Raw genomic sequence first — 26,051 nt, forward strand, 5'->3', positions numbered from 1 at the left:
AAGGCTAGGTTAGGCCTCCATACTGACACACAAGAAAAAGTCAGGTCATGGAGTCATCCAAGGCGCCTATATCAGGGCTCTACAGTGCGACCATTTCACTCACATATGCCCCTAAAAATAGATACGTGCGAAGAGGAAAAACTATTAAATTATAATTAAGACTACAACCTACCGTGATACTCCCACCCCAAAGCTAATCCTTTAAAACGTAATCGGACTGGGCGTGTCACTCTGTGGCCCACTTGAGCAGCTTATTATACATAAACAGTGATAGAGCTGCATTGTCAGCTGAAGTGGTGAGACAACAGGCAATAGGGATAAGATAAAGAAGGTTTGGGTTTGGCTAACTTTTCATAAAGTCGATGTGCTCATCAATGTCACTTTTTGTCAACCAAGCGCAAAAAAACAAACAAAAAATAAAAAATCGGATTTGGGTCACATTGGCCTGCAGTCTGAACGTAGCCAAAGTGACCCAAATCTGATATTTTTCCCCATATGTCACGAAGATCTGATCATTTTATGACAGTGTGAACAGACCAAGTCAAATGGAATTGGATCTTTTCCAGTTCGGAATTGGGCCACTTCCATATGTGGTCCAAATCAGATACAGATCGGATCTTTCTAAATGTGACCTCAGTCTGGACATTCAGATCGGAATTGATGCAACTTTGATGTCACTGTAGAGCAGCTGTTGTCACAGTTCTGCTGTAGACGAAGCAGCGGTGAACAGAAAAGCTTCACAAAAGCCATTATTATACATGTGGCTCTCTTCCTCCTCTACCTCACTATCATCTGCTGACAAATTCCCTTTCTTACACCTGAAATCCACCAGACTGAGAGCTCTTTTCTGAGTTACCTGCATGCTATCTGTCCGAGTGGACACAGTGGGGAGAGAGAGGGAGGGAGGGAGTGGGGCAGTTGCGTTGTACAGCACCAGAAACCGTAATGAAACAAACAGAAAGTTGTGAACACGGTATATCCGATCACCTGTCTGTTCTGTTCTCTGCTACCATCCCCTGCTCCAGGATCACAGCTTGTCATCCTACTCGTCGTCAGCGTGCGATCAACCCTCTCAATGGTCTCAGTGCTGAGGAGCTCATTTCCTCCTTTGGCTCCACCTGCACTGATATCCTGGACTCTGTTGCTCCTTTTAGAATTAAACTCCCAAAGCCATCCTCAGAACCATGGCTAAATAACCCAACCCGCTCTCTTAGGCGTACTTGTAGATAAGCTGAAAGGAAATGGAAAGAAGATCAGCTCCAGGTCTCCCTAGAAATTCTAAGAGACTGCCTTGCAAGCTATCAGAGAGCCTAACTACATTTATATCCAACATTGTCTCCAACAATAATTATAGGCCCCAGGTTCTCTTCAAAAATTTAAACTCCCTTATAAATCCATGTGATGGTCAAATTGTGCCCACACTTACATTATGCGAAGATTTTAAAACATTTTTTATTGGAAAGATTTCTGTGCTTAGATCTTTACCAACCTCCTCTGCCATAGACCCTTCAGTTCCTCCTACATACTCAGCTGTCTTTAAGCAGTTTGAGCCTGTATCACTCTGCTCACTATCTAAGATAGTTCAGAGTCTGCAGCGTACAAATTGTCCCTCAGATATCCTTCCCTCTTGTCTTTTCAATGACGTTTTTGATACTGTTGGGTCCAGCATTCGTATTTTAATAAATACATGTCTTAGCACAGGGTGTGTCCCAGCTGCTTTTAAACATGCTGTAGTGCAGCCTCTTATCAAAAAATCTAATCTGGATCCTGATGTTCTCTCTAACTTCAGGCCTATTTCCAAACTACCCTTTCTCTCAAAAGTGTGTAAAATAGTCCTGAACAAACTACAAACATTCCTCGACAACCATGGCATCCAAGAGAAGTTTCAGTCTGGCTTTAAACCACGTCATAGTACAGAAACAACACTTTTAAGGGTTTTTAATGATCTCCTTTTAATGGTGGATTCAGGTCACTCTGCTGTTCTGGTGCTTCTAGACCTGACTGCCGCCTTTGACACTGTGAATCGCACAATCCTTTTATCTCGCCTTCAACACTGTGTAGGTATCAAAGGTACTGTCTTGAAATGGTTTCAGTCATACCTGACTGATAGGAGCTTCTCTGTTCATTTAGCTGAACACTCTTCGTCAGCTGCGACTCAAGGCTCTATTCTGGGCCCCATCCTCTTTTCACTGTATATGTTGCCACTGGGTTCCATTTTCCAGAAACATAACATCTCATCTCACTGTTTTGATGATGACCAAATTTACTTGCCTATGAAATCCATAACTAAAGATTCTGTGCAGCCATTGTTAGACTGCTTAAAACAGGTAAAAACCTGGATGGAGTTAAACTTCCTCACTCTGAATGAAGATAAAACACAGATCATAACATATGGACGTTTAGACATACTGGGTGACCCTCTTGGCACTTTGGGCCCCTTTGTCTCCCTAAATCGATCCTCTATTAAAAATCTTGGTGTTATTTTTGACACGACATTCACTTTCAATAAGCAAATCAATGCAGTCATCAAGACCAGCTTCTTCCAGTTAAGACTTCTAGCTAAAATAAAAGGCCTATCTTCCTCCAAAAGACCTTGAAAAAGTGGCTCAGCTGGATTATTATCATTATACATGGGTCTAAATCAGAAATCTTTAAAATTGCCTCCAGTTAGTCCAAAACTTAGCTGCTCGCCTTTTAACTAAAACAAAAAGAAGGGAACACATTACGCCCGTCTTGGCCTCCCTCCACTGGCTACCTGTCCGTTATAGGATAGATTTTAAGATTTTATTGCTTGTTTTTAAGGCCCTAAATGGTTTGGTGCCACCTTATCCGGCTGATCTCTTACGCCACCATTCTCCCGTTAGAACACTGGGGTCAACAAATCAGCTGCTCTTGGATGTCCCCAGATCAAAGCTTAAAAATAAGGGCGATAGAGCCTTTGCAGTGGGCGCTCCCATCCTATGGAACAGCCTCCCCGTGCATATTAAAGCTGCACAGACCCAAACGTTTAAATCGCTGCTTAAGACGCACCTTTTGGCAGCAGCTTTTAACCTTCGTTAATGTAGTTTCTGATGTTTTAAAGTGTTGTTGTTTTGTTTCCCAGTGATTCACTTTAGATGTAGTAATTTTTGTAAATGTTATTTATGTATTTGACATTGACCCTGTTCAGCACTTTGGTCAATTGTTTTTCAAGAGGTGGTATACTGCTTTTTGGCTTTTTCCCTCTCCTTTATTGAGTTATCTCTCTTTTTTGTGCATGTAACAGGTTTGCAAAGTGAAAAAGCCCAAAGTCCAGCCCAAAGTGTGTTCCCATCTCCCACAGAAAACTCTGCTCTGAACTGCCTGAAAACAGCTCGTTTGTGGTCCAGCGCTTCACTTCCTTTACTTGTGATGTCACAATGAAAACGCGTCATAAAGCTTGCCAAGTGGCTAGCGGGGTCAGGCACGCCCTCAAACCAATCCAATCCACTTTATTTATTTAGCATAATTTAAAAGACAACAAGGTTACCAAAGTGCTTTACAGAGATCATATAAATAAAAACAAAACAAATAACACCAACACTGACAGCGACTACGAAGACCACAGCAGACCTCATGGTGAATTAAAAGCCAGGGAAAAAAAAAAAAGTTTTTAAACGAGATTTAAAGGTGTGGAGGTTGGGCGCCACTTTAATGTGAGGAGGGAAGTCATTCCACAGTTTGGGGGCAACTGCTGAAAAAGAGCGATCGCCCCTGGCAACCAAGCTAGTCTGAGCGGAGGCCCTTTGACTCGACTCTCCTTTGCTTGGGTTTCCATTGTAGAAAAGTTGTACCTGTACCTGCTTCCAGGTACTTTTTTTGTTATCACCTCACCTCCGTTGAGGTTCCAAGCGAGCTGAGGGAAACTAAAATGTAACGTGAAAACAGACAGAATGCTGATTGGTCAGAGAGAATATTCACAATTCACCGCATCATCATTGCGTGCACCAGACAGAGGCCAGCAACAGAAAGTTTTACAGTTTCGTATGGAATTTCATCACTAAATCCACTTCTGAGAAGTTTTGAGGTGAGAAATCAGCTGTGTAGATTTCGAATATTGACAGTTTTACGAGAAGCGATGGCTGAACAAAAATGTGCTTGAATATTGTCAGAGTTGAGGAGCTCTGCAAGTGGCTGCGGGGGAAGCCTGTGCCAACCCGAGGGAGGAGCGTGTGAGGCCGGTCAGCCGCCCGCTCACAGAGCCCTCTGCTCCCGCCATCACACAGACCGCTACAGCAACAACGGCAGAGGAAAACACAGCTGGAAGGTTTTCATACTGCTTATCTGTCTTTACATTCTGAGGAATCTTGAAACGTTTTAACTATCGGATATCATACACAACATACTGTACAGGTGAATAAACGAATAATGTACCCCCCCCCCCCAGAGCCTATTCATTTTGAAAATGCAGAACATGACACTAAAATTGATGATGGAAAAACTGATGAGAGAAAGTTTATTACAATATCAAAAAACAACTCCATTTTAAACCTCCATCTCTCTCTTCTTTTTCCCTGAGACTTTTTCTCCTTCACACTCCAAACCCTGTCCATGCTTTCTTTAGTCTGGAGGGGCTATCAGAGGCACCAACAGCAACAGCAGAATCATTACAACCCCCTCCTTGTACCTGTAAAAGGCCTTGCAGCAGCACTAGTGGTGGTTTATCCAGGCTGCAGAGCAAAGTGGATCTGACAGCCAGCACCGCGACTGCTGCATTAGTGTCTGATATGCTATGTGTGTTTGTGCATGTCTACTGTCACCTCACTCATCTTCACCATGCTCCAAGACATTAGGGTTATGTGCATCTGTGCATGTGTTAATGGGGCAACTGAAGTTTACATTTTGAAAAAAAAAATTGAATGAAAGGATGAGTGCAGAGTAGGAAAGAAAAGATGAGATAGAGACACACACACAGATGAAGTGATAAAAAAGAAAAAGACAGACAGCGCTAAGCCTCTCTTTTCTTCAGGTCTCTAATGCCCCCAAGCAGGTTATTTGTTAGCCTGTTACTCAGCAAACAAACTGTGACTCCTATCCCCTGTTGGCTGTCAAAGAGACACACATACATATAAATACATATAAATGCACAAACATGTGCATAGTCTTCAGACACACAGTTGTGTGCTCAATCCCCTGGGGGCTGCTGGAGAGATGGGCTCAAGGAAGGCCGGCATGCCGACTGATCTCATTGCTCTGTAAATTGGGGTTAAGGGACAAATGTCCACTTTGTGTGCTGTTTGCATTTGAGTTGTTATGCGTGTGTGATGGTGTTTGAATGAGGCTGACAGTAACCAGGCAGAATGAGAAGGATGAAAGCGCAAAGTGTATGCGCCTGCTCTTCCTCGCTTCTGTGTTTGTGTGCCTTGTGTATATTTGTCCATAGTCCTGCTATAAAGCTATCCTGCAGCCTATCAGTCAAGCCCTCTGTGTTCGTCTGTTTGCATCAATTTGTTCCCCCTGCCTTTAACCCCCGAACTGATCCATGCTTCAGCTGGACAGAGGGAGGGCCCTTGGCATTCTGAGGGAAATGTCACAGCCGTCACCAGTGAAACAGATACTATGCCTCCAACAGACATGCGAGGGGTTGCCTGGCTCACTCTCAGCATGGAGGGAGCAGAGAGACGCAAGTCGATAAGGTTATATAATAATATGCAGACCATCAAGTCCAATCTATTGACAGCATACAAAGCGATACGAATTGGACAAAGTCAGATCATTAGCCCAAAATCTTCTGTTTACCGAAACAAGCAAAGCCAGATCTTATGAGCTGCAGTACAAAAACTTCCATTAATGTGACTCAGCCTGAAAGAATCACTATCATATTTTAAGTTTCAAGAAGAGCAAAAGTATGATCCTGATTCTGTCAGGCTGAGATCCTCAGGAAGGTCACCCCGCAGCTGTTGGGAACCGACAGCAAAAAGCTGCTAACCTTTACCCTTTCACAGTGATACAGGAATAGCTTGAAGGTGTCTGCCTGAAAGCCTCAGGCTGCAAAGACCACAGGCTCAATAATATAACATAACTGGACAGCAGTCTACGCACAGCCTAAAAGTAATCAGTACAACCGAACAATTCTAAAACAAACCAACCTATGACAAGATGCTTAAATGGGTGTAGTTCTAAGTCAGGCAAAAAGGCCATGACAGGGCTACATTAAGTGAACACATTTACAATATTCTCTGTATTGCTGATGACATGACTGGACAAGCTTTTTAGTACATTTCTCTGAATTTATAGCAAAATGCTCAATGTCATTGTCCCTTTTAGGAGGTGTGAAAGGAGTCTGTGTGAGGTTGAAGCCAAATCTTCACTGGCCACTCTCCATTGATATGTGGCCCTGTCCCTCTGCTAGCAAGGAACCATCGAACTGTGAAACAAGCTTTTCCAAACTTGCCCAAAGCCCACGAAGACGATTTACTATAGTGTCAAAAGGAGGAGCAGAAGAAAACCTTTTAAAAACTACATTTGTACTGCCACCTTGTCGGCTGAGAAAGAACAGCCAGGTTAAGCTGTGCCATACACTTTGCTTGTTAATGCAGTGAAATATTAAATTTTGTCCCCCTCAAATGTCTGACAGCGGCTGAGAGGGTTGAAATATTCTATTCAGATATTCTTTTCTCTTTCAGAGATTTTTTTCTCAGAGGCTTCATCATCGGTGGCTTAATAGTAGTTGCCATAGGGGTGGGTCATAGTGACGGTATCTGTAATTATAAAATCACCATACCACAACCACACAAATGTGCACCAGTAGACACTGCTTACACACTGATCTTAGCTCAGACATGCTCATTTGCACATTGCACTAATACACAAACACACACATGAACATCAATAAACTGTATGTTACAACCTGATGTTAGTTCTGATGTGCACACAATCACATTAACAAACCCAAAAGCCTCCCTCACGTAACCACCACACCAAATGTACACACACACACACACACACACACACACACACACGATAAAATGCAGAATCCAGGCCAGGAACAAAGTGAAAAGCTCTGCAGAATAAATCCGTCTCTAAGCCAATATGTAGCCCTACTCCACACTGTGTGACTTCCACCCCGATCTATCAAAACGGCTCATTCACAAACATGGCAACACACACCAGTGCAGAATGGAGCAATGCTATTCCCGGAAGAAATAATCTTCTAAAACCATTACAGGGAACAACGTAGGTGCCGTAGCTATAGGGAGGATTATGGCCAAACCCTCTCATACACACACATTTTCCATCCTATTTTGCTCAATTTCTTTATGCCGCACATGTGCGTATGTGTAAATAGAAACTGCTCACGGAACTACTGTAACAAGCATAGTAAAGCTCATTCCACGGACTGGAACGAGTGTGTTTGTGTGTGCTCATCAGTGGTGTGTGCAACATCAAGACTGACGAGCATAGCATTAGCACTGAACACACTTGATTTGTCTACTGTATGTGTGTCTATTTGTGTAAACCAATTACATTTACAGAGGGCACATCACATATTAAGATTGTTGTAAAAAACTCACTTGGCCTTGCATCAGAAAGTACAGATATAAATGAAATAATGCAGACTGCGATGACAGCGCTTATCAAGCCAACCATGTTTGTGCCTTCAGAAAAAAAAACCCCCATACAAATGGCACGTCCTGGTGTTCTGTGGGCCTAAGGTGTATGAAACTATGAAACATCTTAGGTTCAAGTTTCACATGGATATGAGGCGGGATCAGAAAGAATACATTATATGTGGGTGTACCAGATGCTGTGACAAACAGATCACATTCACTACTTTCATTCACTTTAAAAGAGACCTATTATGCTTTTCCATATTTTATGACTTATCTACAATGTTACAAAGTTGGATGTTCATGTTAAATACGGCCAAAGCTTCAAATAATGAGGTAAAATTATTTAAAAGAAATCCCTGTGAGCCAAAACCTCAGATTTCCTCCGATTCTGAATGCTGCTTTCAACAGCTTTTTCTACTAATGGCTCCGTTTGACGACACACGGAGCTTATCGGAGCCGGTATTCCATATATGCACAGCTACGCTCAGTCGGTGTACACTCAGGCTGTCTGTATGCTCAACAGCAACAACAGCCTGGTAACATGCTTCAGGTCTTGGCCAATCTGAAGACAGTGGGCTTTGAGAGGGGGGCCTTAAAGAGACAGGAGCATCTACATCTTGTTTCAGACAGAGGCTGAAATGAAGGCCTACATGAAGGGCCAGTCTAAAATAGAAAATTATTTTTTTTTAAACTTTGAATCATGCAACGCTGCCATACAGGAGTCACAGAACTGTTGTCAATGCGTCCTTCTCCAACTCAACTGCTGATTCATACAAACATGTTTTTGTATGAATTATAGCAACATGTTTGATATACAGATAAGCACGGAGGTTTCTGTGCAAAAGTCAGGCGCTTCTTGCACAAAATGTAACCAGTGGATCAGCCATGCGTAATTTTGGCTCGACAGTGCACAAAAGTCATCAGAGGATATTGAAGACCACTAACTGTCGTGGATTACAGAGCTGTTAAAAATCACTCATTAATCTTTCTTCTGGCTGGCTGGCATTGATGCCACAAAAGAATGAAAAAGTTGGTTTGTGTTATTTTAGAGAGGTTCATATGGGTGTGCCATTCCCAAATACAGAGACCAAAATATTATGGAATACGGGTATGGTGAGCAGTCAACCTGCTCTGAGGAGGCAGGTGGCGGACCACGGGAGATTCGCTCATTATTGGCACCAAGATTGCACTGCCACACCCTCTATCGCTCTACCCTCTCCTCCCACTGGGGTGCAAAGCAAGTCACCAAGATACCAAACCAGTGCAGTTGAGGAATTAAAATTAAAACACCAGTTCCCCCTGTGCGACACTGTGTGCGTCCCCTACATTGAGCCATGTTTGTGGTGCTATAAAGCTATACTTATGCAGAGTAGTGCTTTGAGTTAAATGCTAACATCAGAATGCTAACGTGCTTACATTAGTTTTCATCAACGTATTTTTATGCGCATTTTGAAGTATAGCATTTGAAAAGGTTGATGGAAACGGCAACATTTCTGACGTATGAACATTTAACTCACATGACTGAACAGCTGTTTTTTTGTCTTTGTCTCCGGACAACATGAAACATGGCCAGAACTAGCTGACATTAAAGTACAGTTGCCCACCAATTCAGGAATAAGAACCTATTCCTGAACATCTCTCCATTTTTCTCAGATCCGTGGTCCACAGTTTTGTTTCTGGTTTGCAAACTCTACTGCTGGTTTATTACAGCTGTGGGGAACGTCACCTTCCGACGAAACTACACTTTGTGTAGCCTAGTTTAGTTGCTCCAGTTGATGGAAACGCGCCTAATTTGCAACATTTACAAAGTTTTCCTAAAGTTTGCTTGACATTAGTCAGAAAAAAGGCTAATGTTCTCCATCCTATTTTAGTGTTTTAGCATGCCACAAATTTCTAATCACTGACCGAAGAGCTGAGTCTGATAAGAACGGTATTAGTTTTGCAGATACTTGAAGAAACTGAAGTGTTGGATTACATCTTCTGGGAAGTATTTCTGTCTGTAGAAAGTTTTGAGCCAATCCATGAACATTACAACCTACTGGTTGTGTTAGAGGAAATGTCATGATTGTCAATGATTACCAAAGTCAGTAGGCTTTATCTATGAATGTGTACAAAATGTCATGGCAATCCATCCTAATGGTGGACCGCCCAACAGACAGAACGGCATTGCTATATATTGATTTTTTCTTTTTTTTTGTTCAAGATCAGACATTATTTGTTTTTACAAATACCTTGGTGCAGGTTGCTGTAAATTAAACAGAAGCAACTCACATGTAGTTTTCTTCTAAACGAGAGAATTTATTTTGGGACAGAACATGGGGAGATAACATTAGACTACGTTTACAGTGCTGTGCCTATCAGAGAGGAAATGCTCTGCCTCATTTATCCCTATCATTCATTTATCAGCAAAAACACCTGTGCATACCAAAATAAACACAGTGTCTTTTTTGCCCACTTGACGCTGCGCCAGCATTCCTGGAGGCGGAGATGCTACAAAAGACACACCTCAAAGGGCTAGTGCATTGCAACAGCCGCTCCTAACAAGCCTATGAGCTTCCTCCAAATCTCTATAAAAACGGGGAAATTTAAAATGTGAGGAGCAGCAGTGAATGCAACCGATTTGTTAATGAAGATGTAAGCTACATGTGGCTGAGGCTGCTGAGGGTTTAGCCCTGGGATATGTTCCTTTCTGTTTTGGTAGGGGAATGTGTACACTGAAAACACAACTAATTATGTTTTTGTTTTGGCCTTCTATCCACACTACACAAGCTATTTTTCCACCACTGAGAAATGCTGGCCCAAGTGGCTAAATTTGTGTGCGGAAACTTAACTTTCCAAAAATGCTGGCTCATTATTGTCAGTTTGTCAGGCTTTCAAAAACATGGCCAAAGGACTTGCACAAATCAGACACTAGCCTGAGATTTTATCTGCAATAATTTTTTTTGGGTTAATATAGTTAATCACACAACACAGACGCTATCTTTGACATATCTTTTTCTTCTTTTAGGAGGCTGCTGCATAAGTATGTAATACAGTTATTTTATCCAGAGCCTCATTGCATCAACCCATGAATGTTTTGGGGCAATGAATCAGAGTCTGTCTGTCTGACAGGGCTTTATTTATGAGCCTGTTGGCTGTAATACTGATTTTGATGGCAGCATATCATTCAATTTATCTCTGAACTAGGCTTGTACTATATATGAGAGGTCCCTTTGGATTATTGGATAAAAGGAACAGAAACATATGCTTTAAACTCAATGTCTACGCAGGGAGAAAGACAAGAGTAGGGACGCAATAAAGCACCATCATCATCATCTGTTATTATTATCATCATCATCATCATTACTACTATTATTATTATTACTACAGAAAGGAACTGCCATTACTATCATTTAAAATTCCTGCGATATCCTTCCTCAGTGGGTGAATGTCTCTCGCTGTGATGGTGCCCCAATTACCAAAATGACTATTAAAAATGTCTCACTCTGTCATCCAAATGTAAACTTAATCCCTGTATAATCAATTCTTCTTCTTGGCCAACCTTGTTAGGTGGCAAATCTGTTCTGCTCCCCCACCCCATCACCACATTATTAGTCAGACAATCAACAAGCCACTTCAACACAGAGCTAGTTTAATTGGATGCTGCACTGAGCATTACCATGCCCGTTGCCTAGCAATGAATCATTTTGCCAGTATTGCTGTCTTTGTGCATGTTTTTCCCAAAATGCCATCTATAATTATTTTGCAATTACTACCTTTTCCTTCAAGAGTTCTTCTCATGCTTCCTGCCTAGCGGTGCTCTTTCTGAATTTATATGCTGCGATATGGCCCCAGCAGGTTACCAAGATCCTGTATTGGACACAGATCTAAAATTGGTGAATACTCCCAATTCAAATGATAAGAACACCTCCTGTGGTCATTTGGCTTTCATGATTACAGAGGCTTTGAGGGCCATTGAAGCAACTGCTCACCTCAGCAGTCTATTGTATGAATCTGAACCTCAGGGCTGTCCCGCAAAAGCCGCTTTCCTGCTAATTAGTTGTCACTGCGCTGAGATGGAACCAAAACAGAAAAACTACATCTACAAAGCCAGATCATTGCTTAATGATATATCTGCTTTTGTGGTGCAAAGACAGCAATATACTGTACATAAAACTTTTTCCATGGCAGCCCTGTTTCTCCATGCTAGGCTAACTGTTAAACCAGCTTCGGGTAACTGGGCCAAAATGTTGAAGATGTGTTTTACTTTTATAGAGGAAAATGCCAGTGGATCCATGCGAAGGGCTACAAGCCACAGTCTCCTAAACTTTTTATATTTTATCCATTCATCGTCCTGTCTTTCCTTACACTCTCGACTACTGACAGTGTGTAAGTATTATTGATGGGAATACAAAAGTCATACGATAAGCTGAAAAAAAAAAACTTCCTTGAAGAGACCTGAAATCCCTCATTGTGTAAAGGACAGACACAGAATAACCGGAAAACAAAAGAGCACAAACACAAAGCTGTTATGAATGTGTTGCGTTTAGAGTCACTGGCTGGAGGAGGACGTTAGTAACAAAAGAGATTATGAGCCACATGCAGTACGTCGCGCCAGGCTGGTTGGCTAGAGAGTCCAATAAGCGGGCTAAATGAGTCCTTGACACCGGCCAGGAAACAATTCCAGACTTCTTTTTTTTTTTCCTTGCTGTAAGTGCTGATGCAGTGAGGTCAGACAATACACTATCATGGGACTGTTTACAGCTATGACACTGGATTGAGATTGGAGTCGTGACATGGCCTTGGACCACACTAACAAAATACTGCACTGTATTACTGAAGTGCTAGGTGAGAATGGGGACCTTTGCTCAAAATGATGAGAAGGAAGGTGTCCCACCATTTAATGGTATTTTCCATTATAAAGATTTATTACTAGTCTCAATTTGTTTTGTCATCTAGTGTTCTCCCGTGTAACTTCACTTTGGCCTGTGATTAACTTGTGATTAGCAGATGCAGCCAGGGCCCTTCCCTGTACGGTCATTATAGACAACACTCAGCAAGATGGTCCACACTTAGACTTGTAATTCCCCATTAGCCAAAGGACCAAAAAAAACTTGAACCTGAACTTTATCATTACACAGAAACGTTGTGGCCCCCAGTATCTGCCAGATCCCTTATAAGACCTCTGCGTGATTTAAAAAAAACTCTCCTTTTTTCCCCTCCATTTATCCAATTTGCATTTTCAAGTGTTTTACACTTATTGCCCACAGTAACTCAACACTGAGAGTAAGGTGTTGACTGAAGTCATTTGGAAGCTGTAGTTCGCAGTAATGTTGAGTTGTATAGTCTTATTTTAAGGAGTATTTCCAATATTAATATACCCACATTTTTTTAGGCTGTGGTCATGATATTAGAAACCTTATTAACTACTGTATGGCTAACACTATCTTAATACCATGAAGACAATACGAATCTTCACGAACATGAATGGCAGTAGAAAAGCCTCCAACTGTACTTGACTAGCAGGACCCAGACTGTCTTTAAAACTCATTTTCTCCCTGCTTAAGCCACACTGTGATGCTCCAGCCGGTAATGCTTAGAGGAGCAGGTGGTCACAGCAGACAGCGTGCTGAGCCATGCTGAAGACTCACCCACCGCCTTGCTCACCCCCCTCCGCCCTCATCTTTCCTACCATCCTTTTCTTTTCAAATCATTAATCCGACCACTCATCCTCTCCGACTTGGCTTTATTTCTCTGTCACTTCCTGCCTTCTTTCCTTTTCTCTCTCTCTCTCTCCCTCCATCTGCATGTCCCCACAGATGGTGACAGCCAAAGAGTCTGACATCCAAAGATGCACAGCAGGGTGTGCCACCCCTCCCCCGGTTCTCCTCCTCAGGCTCTGTTGTTCCTGCAGCACATTCACCCACACCAAACTAAACGCAGCTGAACGCACTTAAGAAGTCACAAGGATTTAATGATCACTGTCCTTGTGCGTTTGTGTGTCGGGGAAAGGAAGCGTGCAGAGCCTTTCAAGACATGCAGACCATCGCTCTGACTGACTGATCTGTTGTAGAGTACTTGATAGAGCAGTAAAAACCATTGATGCCCATACAAAAGTCAATCTGTACTAAAACCAAAACGCCCAAAATTGCTACCAGTAGTAAAAGTAGAAGTTTATTGACTTTATTCTAATCCCTAAACAGATTAAATATGAATTAAAATCTGCTCCGGTTAAACTGTGACAGCCCTGGGAATAAAACCACACAGCGCAAAAAGATACCTGCAGTGAGTATGACATGACTAAATCCTCTCCGATTACCTTAAACACAAGGATTAGTTTCCAGAGAAAAAAAAATCCTCCCATAAGTCTAAGTGACAGCGCTACACTTTGTGGGCAGAAGGACCTGAGTGAGATGCTGTAAAACAAGAACACAGCGATTTCTCCATTCACTGGCAAAGAAAATGGATATTTCATTCTCTCTTAGTCAACTTGAAAATTGGTGGCATTAAATATATGTTTTGGTCTCTTGTCTGGTTCCTGGAGTCCCCTCAGGAGAAACTTTGTGGAATGTACTTCAGGAAGCAATTCCGGTGAATATCAAGTTTACAACGACACCACTTGTGCATCCTCTGAGATTTTTGTTGCATTGGTCTGGTGAGAATGTATAAACCAGGCACAATGTAGCCATTGTCACACAACCTGCGTTTGTTTCTACTGCACCTGTGCTATCTTTTCCACTAAAGCAGTGGGGCAGAAGGACCAACCGCTGTCTCGCTAGATTATTTTCTCTAAGAAATGAGAGCTTAGAAATGATTTGCAGCTCTGGAGGGCTGGGGTGGGGACGGTCTCGTTCACTACTGCGCCAACTCTCCTCTATTCATTTAATGATAATGACTTTGAAAAGTCATTACATGTAATTGTGACCATCATCGTGACCAATCATTATTAGTGCCACTTTTCCCATTATTGTCTGTACCACAAGTGAAGTGCACTCGCCTACCAAACATAAGTGCATAAAAATTACGCTTGTCCTGGTATCCAAAGCAAAGTCACCTTTTCACTGACACATATCCAAAATGCTCTGCTTTGTATAACACACAAGCGGAACCCAGAACCAAAGCCTGACAGGTTCTTAAAAGTTCAGGTTATGGATCCTAGAGTAGAAAAAAAGAGCTATGCAACTGGTTAGTCGACCCATAAGGTCCTCTTACTTTGATGCAGCAATGTTTGATGCTTCCTGATGTTCACCTCAGATAAAGCATTATCTGTTAGCTATGAAACTAGTGTGTGAATACTGAGGCAAGTCTGTGATGTGTGAGATGCCATGAGTGTGGAAAGGAGCACATTTCAGTTTCAGAACTGATAGGATAAGTTATAAATCTGAAATGAATATCAAACATTCAGGCAAAAACTGTATGCAGTAAAATGAGGAAACATATGCTTTTCTTCAATAGTGTTATAGCTTCAATTTGTACGTTAGTACGACATTGCAGATTACATTTGGGACTTTCTGGTGTATACCTTTTGAGAGGAGACCTGTATGATCAAAAACCACTTGCGCTACAGCCATGTTGGTCTCATGTAATTAAATGTGCAGAATTTTCAAAAACAGCCTCCCAAAGCGCTGATACCCCATAGGATTTGTCATTTTACCACTGGTTGTTCTTTGTTCCATTTTTGTGTCTTGTATCTCAATCCGGAACTTAATTCTCCAAACACATTAATAACAGTTATTGATCCATGTAGGGGAACACTGAAAGCCCACAGTGGAGGAACAAACTGCACAATAAAAGAAGGTGGTGGGGATTTAGGTCTCAGTTGTAATGAATCAATGGCACAATGTGCAGTCAAGAATGTGAGGTGCAACGTACACAGGCGCCATACAGACTATGTGACTGTATTAGGGGCAGCTGTGGCTCAAGGAAGTAGAGGGGGTTACCAGTTAATCAAAAGATTGGCGGTTCAATCCCCTCCCCTCCTCCGGCATGGTGAAGTGTCCTTGGGCAAGATACCTGGTGGCTGTTCCACCACTCTATGTGTGTGAATGCAGTTAAAAAGTGCTTCGAGTGGTCTCAAAGACTAGAAAGGCACATATAGAGAGCATTTACATATTAGCCCAGCAGTAGGCTTTGTAATAACTTGATGAGGACATTTTAGTAGGGAAGATGCTTGCTATCACAGTCACTTAAACCTTGTCCTTCCATTATAGGATGGCCTTTTATACTCACTCACTCACTCGGCCTGCTGTCCTAATACAGAAAACTCTTTGTTTTAAAAGAGTTTTGGCCTATCAGTAATGTCAGAAATTTGTACAGCTAAACAGAGAGCTGGACTTGCAATTATTAATTTAAGAATTGTGTCCAGAGTTCAAGCGTGAGGCAATGAAAGGAAACACTTAGATAGAAATTAAGAAGGAATTCTGGTTTGATTCCAAGATGTTTTCGGCATAATTTGTTATATGTCCTAGAGCAGGAAGGCCCTTTTAGTACAACAGTGAGAGAAACAGCAGACAAAAACTGGTTTAGCAGGTTACAAGAACACTTGAAATCTGCCGATAACAAACTAAAAGGTTTTGTCAGTTTTAATAAGGGTTTTACAAAATACATGTGAAAATACATAGATGTGATTTGATTGATGTGCGGTGGGGGTTGTGCACAGCTTCCCTGAAGAGTATGCTGTGTGCTCTAAAAAACCAAAGCATGTTACATTTGTTTCTCATGGTTAGACGTTGCTTAAACATAACTGACTCACCAGCGGTGAAGTCCTTGTTGAGGTCAATGAAAGCGTTAGAGTGAGGGATGCGCATGTTGACAGGTAAACTCAGTGCCTTGTGACACACTGGAATCCTAAATGGGAGAAAAACCATGAGACGACAGTGAGATTCAAACACTCTTTTAGAACATTTTAGAAAGTAATTCACTGTATAAGAGCATTAGAAATAAAAATAGGGAATTCTAAGGGTTTGAGAAGATTACATTACCTGTTGGTGAGATAGCAGACTTCGGTGGAATGGGGTTCGGGGACTCCAAAAATGTCTGGGATCATGTCCCCATTGAAACTGAGGGGAGATTTTTTTTTTGTCAATGAAATGAAATTACTTCATTAAACACACTGGGGTAACAGCAGGGATAGGCAGTATTTAAGATGTATTTAAAATACGTAAAATACAAAATGGCTTCATATTTTGTAACAAAATACTCTAGTGTTTTGTATTTTGCAGTTCTAAAATACTGTAAAATACTTTGTGAGAAGTCTATGTGATGATGATCATTAAAATGCTGCCTCTGATTGGTGCCTACTGTAATTTGCCCAGAACAAGAAAATTGATCCAGACTCCAAGGTGAGTCACAGTCAAGGTGAAAAACGTGTAGGTTTCCACCGCTCTCATTCTTTTCTCTATTTTTTAGCATATATGGCTACAATTCTTAACAGTTCCTGTTAAGTTTTGGTGTTCTTTTTAGTAGCCTAGGCTAAATCCTTTATCAGCGAACAATTTCACAGTTAAAGTTAGTTTGCAACTTCCAGTCTATGTTAAGTTTTCAACTGTTGTGCACTAAAAAACATTATGTGTGTTTCAGAGTTGAGCAAAGTGTTAGCTAACATTAAACTGTTGGTTTCTGGGGGATCACAGTGAAATGTGAATATTTGATTGGTTAACTGGTTGACTGTCAGATTTATTGCTTGACTCATTCGGCAGAGAAAAGCTTTTGCTCTCATTGTCCACTTAATCTGCCGAGTCAGTGTACTGGTGAAGGCACAGAATAGGCCAATAGAGGTTTGCAAAGTGATTTTGTGTATCTTGAAAAATTAATTTTTTGTATTTTTGAAATACATAAATACAGTAGTTCATTTTGATTCATGGCGTGGTTGCTGTACTTGAAATTAGGGTAATTGGTATTTTATTTTAAAATACAGTTTTAATGTATTTTTGCCCATCCCTGGGTAACAGTGTATCAGGTACATACTGTGCAATAAATATCATGTTCAGTTTTATCGATACAGTCAGTGTAGGTCCACTTCTAAGGTCATTTTTTAGGACATAGTCAGTAGTGGTTGTCCACATCAGTGTCCATAAATAAGGGGGGAGGGGGGCGTTATTATGCATTATGCTGGCATCTTGAATCTTATTTAAGACGGGATATATAATATATAACAATAAAAAACTAATCATACGTGTGTTTTGACATGGTATAATATTTAAAATACATGTTTAATTGGAAACATTCAAATCTAGCTAAACTAAACTCCATGAGGCGCATTACTTTTACTTTCGATGACCAGCATTATAAGAAAACTATTCAAATAAGAGTTTATGTGAACACTATTGAGATTGATACTTACTCCATAACAAGAGGTTGATCTATAAAGGTCTTGTTCAGCTTGAGGCTCCCACTTATATCTGCAGAAAATGAACAGTTGGTACTTCGTTCTAATGTCAACAACTATGAACAAAGTTAAATTAAATGAAAATAAATAATAAATCAATCCCCGGCTGATGAGCTTCTACTAGAGCTGTACCTAATGTCTGGTTGTGCCCCCAGAAGATGTAAACAGTTGTTGGCTCGGACTTGATCTCAGTAGTAAGAAGGACATCCATCTGAGAGTCTCCATCATAGTCTCCGGGAACCACACTGGTGATGATGGTGCCCCTGAACAGAAAGATTGCCCATTAAAATAAGAGCCAATGACATGGTGCTCCTGCTTTTTGCTCTGCCCTTACATGTAACTATTCCCTCCTAAAGAACAAACAAAACCACCCTGCAACGTGAGTCACCTCCTCAGTGCTGACGAACAAAAGGAAAATTGGGACATCACATGTCACAAATATGAAAACAGCACTGAAAGTCACGCATACCTTGGAAAAGTGTCCTTAGTGATGTGAACTTTGGGCTTGAAGTAAGGTGTTTTCAAGTCAGCCATGAATATCACCACTTCCGACTCTGAAACAGTAAGAAGTTAACATAGATAACAATGCTAAATCAATTACAGCTCATTTAATCTCCACCACAGTCTTCAGCCGTTTTCAAAAAGATAATGCAAATGAAACAGAACCACAGAAGCATATTTTTAGACAAGCAGTAGGCCAACTTATAGGTAAATCTTTATAGAAATATAGCGGTGAATGTTCGTCAGGGTAACTTTACAGTTGGATCCGTTATTATCGCGACATTCCTTAATTAAAAATTAGCACTACATATTTTTAAGACACTGACGACACGCATAATTTGTGCAAGCAGTAAACGTTAATTAGCTAACAGGGAAGAGTACTGAAGCATTAACATACGCTCTCGGATGATAAAGATGTCGGTCTGTTTATCCGAGTAAAAATCTCCAAACGCTGCCACCGTCCCATAATTTTCGGCACCGAAAAGATCGGCTGTTACATCCTGAAGCGCAAATGTGCTATACCGCCCCACAAAAAATAAAGAAAATGCCAAAATATTAAATCTGAATATCCTCATCCTTCTGCTAGCTAGTGCAACTCACAACAACACTAACTGCAATACGGCATACAGCTTTATGGCAGGGTGAAATAGCAGCTTCTTTTGATTAAAAAGACGCGTTACATTAAATATCAATTTTAAATTTAGTTATCTGAGCTGCTATTTAGACACAGGTGGAAGGAATGCATTGCAATAAAGGTAAGAAATGCAATATTAGCGTTTCCTTGTTTACGTCAGTGTCGTGATCACGGGTGTTTTGACAGGTGACAGTTGTGTCAATTTATTGAGAGTTAGCTAGGTCTAAATCGGAAGTGAAGTAAGTTTACCTTCAGAATAAATGTGTATAACGTTCACCAAGCTGGAAAATGGGAGAGTGAACACATTATAACTAATAATATACGAAATACATACTCATTAATATTTGGTTGCCAAACTGTGATTAATTGTCTTTTAAAAGGCTCATGACGATGGCTAGACAGGGAGGCGCACGGCCTCTCTTTTATTTTGAATGAGGACACCGGAAATCCTTTAACTTTCGAGCAAATGTGACACAGTGTAAACATGGCGAGCCTGGCAGAAGTCGGATGGAAACTCCTGGAATTCAAAGCGCGATCAAAAAGATCAGGTCTGACTTATTACTTTGCACGACATCGTACAGTGTGCCACGCCCGAATGTTTCTGTTGTGCCCGTGCTTGTGTGAGACTGTCTGTTTGTAAAGCCACTGAACACGGGGGTTAGATTTGACTTGGATCTGCCCATTTAATTTGTCCACTGCAGTGACTGTAGAAGCATGAAAGGTCAGAGGTGTAAATGTGCAGCACTCAGGGGCTATTTTAAGGGCTTCTCACCAGGTCTGCTTTCGCTGTTACATCTCCCCCGTAGTTAACTGTACTGTGCGCGCTGCATGAGCATAGACTGTATAAAACAGTGCATGAGGCTTGAATAGAGGGCCTGTGGAAGCTGGCAGACTGTGCCATTCTTGTAATTAGCCAGCCTGGAACTCGAGGGAAATTGATATGATTATAAAACTCAGACAGCTGTTATAAAAAGTAAGGATAGAAACGTCACAGCGGTTATTTGTCACCACATGTAGGAGCACCATTATTTTTAGTGATACAAATGAGAACCATGATCAGGTCTTTCCCAACCCTCTCACTTTGGGGTACCACCCACATATGGGTACCACAGACACGTGATCTTAAACGTAGTCAGCTATTGGACCTCTATTTTCAGGTTGTAACTTTTTGTTCTAGGTATAGATTTCATAAAATAGCACCTCCATAGAGACTCTAGTGGTGTAATAATAACTGCTACAAGGCAGCTTGCAAAGAGAATTGAAGGGCAATCTTACAGCAAATATTATGCCTTTTCTATTAAAAAAAGGCTCATGCGTTCTCCTAGTTTTCTTTTGACAGATTATTAACTCAGTAGTATGCCTGAAGCATTCGTAGATCCATAGCATTTTGAAGTGAATGTTATGGCGCATAATATGCAACGACAAGTCAAGTAGTGTCCCAGTTTAGTTTTGTAGTCATTCTGCTGAAGTCCTTCTCATCATTCCATTACCATCATATAGCAATTCCTCATGACTCTGTATCTCTCAAGAGTTGAAATAATTTGCAATCCTAAGCACATACAATGCACTGTAAGTCCTTGCATGTTGTTCATGATTATCATTACATCACGGTGTAATTCATTGATTCATGCATGTCGAAATCTAAGTGTGTGCTGCTAACTCCTGCTTGTGAATTGCTGTAGATTTGTGATTTAGCTGAGAGAGAGAGACGATTGGCCTTAATTTCAACTTTTGAGAATGGCCGAGTCAGTGGCTGCGATTACCCGGCCTCATCGGAAAGTTCTCAGACTTGGTAAGTAGTGGCGGCAGATCAGAGAAAAAACAATGCCAATGTCAGCCACACACAGAAGGCCAGCGAGGACACGGGTAAAGACAATCATTTTGTCATCTGAATGTGAGAAGCTTGTTATAGTCACATAACTAACATAAATATTTCATGTTGTGAACCAGAAAGCACAAATAGGCTTATTTCCTCTCCATTTTCTCATCGCCTTGAAATAAATAGTTTGTGACGTCTGTATCTTTATCCATTTTTTCATACCCGTTGCTTTATTTCCTGAGTATGATGCAGCCAACTATGTCCAGATCAAAGCAGGATTATTTTCTGATAGGAGAAAGTATGTTTCACGCTTTAGCACTCTTGGGCTGATGTGGCAAAGTAGTGTCATATTACCCATAATCTACTGTGAGCTTATACTGATGTAAGCTATGCGAATAAGCCACCAGTTAGCATAAAAGACCAGTAATAATGAAGTCATATAGCCTACGGCATCTACAATAGTGTTTGAGGTCTGTATGACTGAAGTTAGTCATGGGACTGTTTAAAACTACCAAACAACGACTGCCCACAAATGTCTGATCTCATGTTAGAAATTAAAGTAGGAATATTGGACTTCCTCTATGCTCTTTTAGAGTGTTATCTTTAAAAAGAGATGGATTGGCTTTGTCCCCGGCAACTTTTAAGATGATGGAAATTATGCTAATTTCAGCCAGAATGTGAATTTTTCAGTACCTGTGGTATTGACCCAAGGTCGAACCTATTAAAATGCAAATCTCAGCAAAGTGAAAAGTGTCTGAAAATGGAGAAAGTCTAACAGATAGGAGTTTCCCTCAAACTCTCTCAGCTCAGAGGAAAATGTTAGGAAATATCTGGTGACGAGCCACATAACCATTTGAATTTGTAGCTTTGGGTCTGAATTTTGTTTTGTGTGCTGAGCCCTTTGTGATGTTCGGTGTTGCAGTACGAAAAACAGAATTTACAGATGGCATGTGTCTATTGTTTTTTTTAATTTTCTCTGCTTCTTATTTTCTCATGAGTAATTGTAAAAAAGAACATTTAATGATAAAATAAAGCTAATGACAAGATATTTGTAGACCTTTTTCATCTACATATTGGACTGAATGAAATAAGACTATTGTCTTCAATATTGAAAATACTGAAAAATCACCAAGTAACTCTAAGATGATTTTTTTTTACCTTACCCTGCCACCAGTTAAGTCATTAAGGCATAATGTTATTGAAGGTGAGGAGACAGGATTGAGACTCACTTTTAAAGATTTAGTCAGGATTCATGAGACAACTAAGGCATGAATTTTGGAAAAAGATGTTGTAGGTCAAAATTTTAAAACGGTAAGACTTGTAAAGTTTGTGTGTAACAGATGTGTCCTTCATCAGGTTCCATCTATGAACCTCTCAAGCTGTCCACACTCCCGCGTGAGGATGAGCCCCTATGGGAGAAGCTGGACCGCTACTACAGTGCTGGTAAGTACACGTATTCACTGTTGACAATCTGACAATAGTATGAGCCAGGGATGACCTAAAATTTAGAGCTGTAGGTATATAATGCAAAGCTATTCCTTGGGAATAGTGATTACATCTTGCACACATTCAGTTTTGTTCAGAGGAAAAATTGTTCTCGGCTGGCAAGACAAAAGTGAGGCGTGGGGATCCCCGGATGTTACAGAAATAGAAAAACAACACAACCATCATGCACTGACCTGAATTCAATGCTACGCAACAGTACCCTGGCCTGGCCTGGCTTGGCCCTGCACTCGACTCTGGTAGCGTTTGTGTGTGGGAAGCCAGTGAGGGATCATGTCAGAGTTGCTGCACTCGATAATCTTACTGGTATCAGGGTTTTTTCAACAAGGATAGGAAGGTGGAGACACACATGAACCTTTGCCTGCATTATGACCTGGTCACAGCGGATACTGACAGAGAAGCTCATGACCTGTTTAAATTGAGTGTAAGCAGTAGGCAATTTGAGCAAAATGACCAAAAAGCATCCCCCTTGTTAACCTGCCACCCCCACTCTCCATTCCCTAGTGGAAAAGAGAGGGCAGGGGCAGAGGGCTTGTTTAGTAGTTAGAATATGTCTGCCTAAATCATTGATCCTCCATGAGGTTTGAGGACTGAGGTTTGTGCAAGTTCGAATCTCCGACCATGGCTCTGAAATATCAGGTAACTGTGTATTGATAAATCCGTGGTGCAGAAGGAGCGGAGGGATTTGTAATTGCGATTTTATTTCTCCAAGTCAGTTTTGTCTTGGATCTCTCATTTATATACTATAAAAACTCATTTCTGTCTACCTATAGAGTAGTGTCACCTTCATGATTAAAGTGACAGGTAGCAATGTGTAGCTACGGATCATAGAGACACACAGCTGCCTGTTGAAATCCTGTAATATTCCTGGAATATTGCAATGATCATTCAGTAGCGCCTGTGCTGCTGAAAATACATCCCCAGACCAAGCCAGCTCTGTAACAAAATAATTTAGGGGAGACGTGACTTCAGATATAGGTTTTACTACAGATGATTGGTGTAACCTGGGAGTGGAGCAGGTCATGCGCTCAGCTCCTAGTATTTCTCCTAAGCATTATTAAAATGCTGGTGGAGTGGGGGGGGTGCTCCCATCGGGCCATCCCGCTATTAAAAATGAATCACAGTAAAGGAATACGTGTTAAGGAATACGGTCAACATATCTGAACAACACTTGATTAAAATGCGGTTAACATCATTCCAGCATTTACAAAAATGTCTCAAGTCACTAGTTTGAAACTAGCTAGTGATTACTAAGAGCTAATAAAGGGCACAAACTTAGTGATTTACAAATAGCTGCTGCAACCCAATCCAGGTGATGATTCTACTGTAGCTGGCTTAATCAGTAAATGAGTTTCCAGCCTCACTGCAGGAGAGATAAATACACATTAGTACTGATTACTAAATGACCTGCAGCTGCGACTGCCAGTGCTACTTCCCACATCACACATGAAGAAATCACAACTAAACATATAGCATCCTCAATTTTGGACTCCACTATGATCGCCAGTTTGGGATTTAAACAAAGTAAAACCAGCTTTAGTATAGGAGTGAAAATTCCATTGGAAAACATTTAATGTGGTATGACGTGTATTGCTGTGTATTGCTGTCATAAATGCCTGTGTGACTGAGCCATTAGGCTGGCAGAGGGTTGAACACCAAATTAGAAATGTTAGCTAATATCTGTCAAATTTGGGGCTGCAGTGCCAGTATACCCACTACAAATGGAGATCTGTTTGTTTAATGATAGACCTTTTTCATGGCAGAGGTTTTGACTTGTCATTTAATAAAAATCACAAGGGGTAACTAATAGCATTAATGATGGTTCTGCTAGGTGTGCCAGTAAGTAATGCCAGCTCGCACAGTAGCGAGGCCCTGGCACAGCAGCACCTAGAGTTCAGTTTAGTGGGCAGAACGCAGGAGCATGTGTTTCCACTGGCTGTGTGATTCTGGTAATACAGCTCAGGAGGCTGTCCCCGGTGATCAGTGCTGATTTTGCCACTGTGGACATAAGCTTGGCTTTTCTCAGTTGCTTATGTTGGAGTCACAAACAATTACAATTCAGTAGAGCAGACAAATCTTGACATGCTCTTAGGAAGAGTTTCTGAGCTTTTAGTGCATTCATATTTGATGATAAACTATGTCCAGATTTGCCCGCAGTATTGTGTGTAGCTGTAGAAATCTACCTTCATTTATAATTACTGGTATGCAGTAGTGTAAAAATGACACATAACACATGTCATGCCTCCATGGAGCTTGCCACTGCTTCTTAACCCGTGACATTTAAGGGATCACAGAACATATAAAAAGCGTGGCCATCTCCTTGCAGTGGCCTTGAACTAAGCTATTTAAAGGAACTAAATTGGTAATTTTCCAGCTGCAATTTGGCAGAAGTGCACTTAAAACTGCCTTCAAACTAGGCTAAAGGATCCCGTGGCATTTTACTGTGGAGGTGCCCCGCCTCTCCTAACAATAAAGAGCCGATCCACTAACTTCAGAAGAAATGTTTACCCTTTAATGAAATATATTAAGCTTCAGGGAAAACGCACACAGCAAAGGCCACCATAGTCCATCATCTTGTTCTTAAATTGATCATGAGATAAGACGATTCAGGATCGGTCCTCACTTTGCGGTACTGCGGTCGAGCTGCACTTCCCGTTGCTGCAGAAACGCCATGCTGAAGTTAGTGTGATAATCGCACATATTACCCAACAGAGTGTGCATCAAGTTGAAGTAAGTTTACAGTTAGATATTGAATTTTTGGAGTTGTGTCAACACTGTAGGTCTGTGGTGATTGCGTCAACGATGAAGTGGCCGGACGGAGAGTCAACAAGTTAGCAGTTGCTGGAAGCAGCGGGTGTGAAGGGGCCATCGCTAGATCATAGGTGCACAACCTGTAACCTAACCTAGAGATGCCTCTGTCTAAACAATTTTACATATCCCTCAGTGTATATAGAATTTCTCAAAATACAGGGGGCTAATATAGCTTTATACTGCAGGCTGATATAAATTTCATAAGGGCTGTAAACAGTGGGAAAGAAAAACAACATTTACTGAGACAACCAAGACAGACAAATCACAGCTCTGGGTCAGGATTTGGCTCAGGCAGTGGATTTACTTAAGGCTTTATAAACTACAGCTTTTGCCAGCTGTAAGCTATTGTATTTTTGTGTGTTTTGTTGTTTCATTCTACAATTTATACAGAGTGAAGCAGAAGGTAAATGCCTCTAACCCAGGTGTGGATTTAGGGATTGGTAATGCGTCCTGTGTGAAAGCGTCTTGTTCTGGGCTGGATGCACTGTTTTCTCACATGAACACACTTCTGGCAGATATGACACAGCCCATTGGTCTGCCCTGATGGAGGCTGGGCAGCTTGTGTGTGTGTGTGTGTGTGTGTTGTGTGCCATCAGTGTACAGTTGCTGGGTATTCATTAGGCTGCATTTGTATGTGTGTTTAGAAAATGACAGAAGACAATAAACAGAGCTGAGTGTGCAACAGGTGTAGCTCTCATTTGGAGCTGATTTGCTGCTATCAGCGAGCACAGCGTCGCCTCCAGCATCAGCTGCGTTGAAACCCCATAGATTTACGGAGAAAAGCCTCTGCCAGATTGCACTATGTCGAAAACGCGGCGTTGAACACTGGGCTTGTTTAATTGTTGT

The 26,051-nt window shown here is 41.3% G+C and overlaps 2 protein-coding genes across 4 annotated transcripts in view; one reads left to right on the forward strand and one right to left on the reverse strand.

Annotated features, from left to right (window-relative positions):
• The window catches only part of itfg1 (integrin alpha FG-GAP repeat containing 1), a 161,956-nt gene extending 142,860 nt beyond the window's left edge, over window positions 1–19,096 (reverse strand). The window contains exons 1-6 of the mRNA XM_038701483.1: window positions 18,836–19,096; window positions 18,407–18,491; window positions 18,070–18,200; window positions 17,893–17,950; window positions 16,532–16,609; window positions 16,303–16,397 (exon numbers count right to left, since the gene is read on the reverse strand). Of these exons, the coding sequence (XP_038557411.1) occupies window positions 16,303–16,397; window positions 16,532–16,609; window positions 17,893–17,950; window positions 18,070–18,200; window positions 18,407–18,491; window positions 18,836–19,013 (625 nt within the window). The 5' untranslated portion in view covers window positions 19,014–19,096. The remainder of the gene's footprint in view (window positions 1–16,302; window positions 16,398–16,531; window positions 16,610–17,892; window positions 17,951–18,069; window positions 18,201–18,406; window positions 18,492–18,835) is intronic.
• A 437-nt stretch (window positions 19,097–19,533) lies between these two features.
• phkb (phosphorylase kinase, beta) overlaps window positions 19,534–26,051 on the forward strand; it is a 105,329-nt gene continuing 98,811 nt past the window's right edge. For 2 of the 3 annotated variants that reach the window (XM_038701485.1, XM_038701484.1), the window contains exons 1-2: window positions 19,541–19,620; window positions 22,248–22,334. In XM_038701485.1, coding sequence (XP_038557413.1) covers window positions 19,557–19,620; window positions 22,248–22,334 — 151 coding nt within the window. In that variant the 5' untranslated portion in view covers window positions 19,541–19,556. Of the gene's footprint in view, window positions 19,621–20,754; window positions 20,865–22,247; window positions 22,335–26,051 lie in introns of all 3 variants that reach the window. The other variant, XM_038701486.1, reaches the window with a different exon arrangement.

This window comes from Micropterus salmoides, unplaced genomic scaffold (assembly GCF_014851395.1).
Source record: "Micropterus salmoides isolate LMB-PRFRI ecotype aquatic unplaced genomic scaffold, ASM1485139v1 Ms_hic_scaffold_6, whole genome shotgun sequence".
In the NCBI taxonomy this organism is placed as follows: Eukaryota; Metazoa; Chordata; class Actinopteri; order Centrarchiformes; family Centrarchidae; genus Micropterus; species Micropterus salmoides.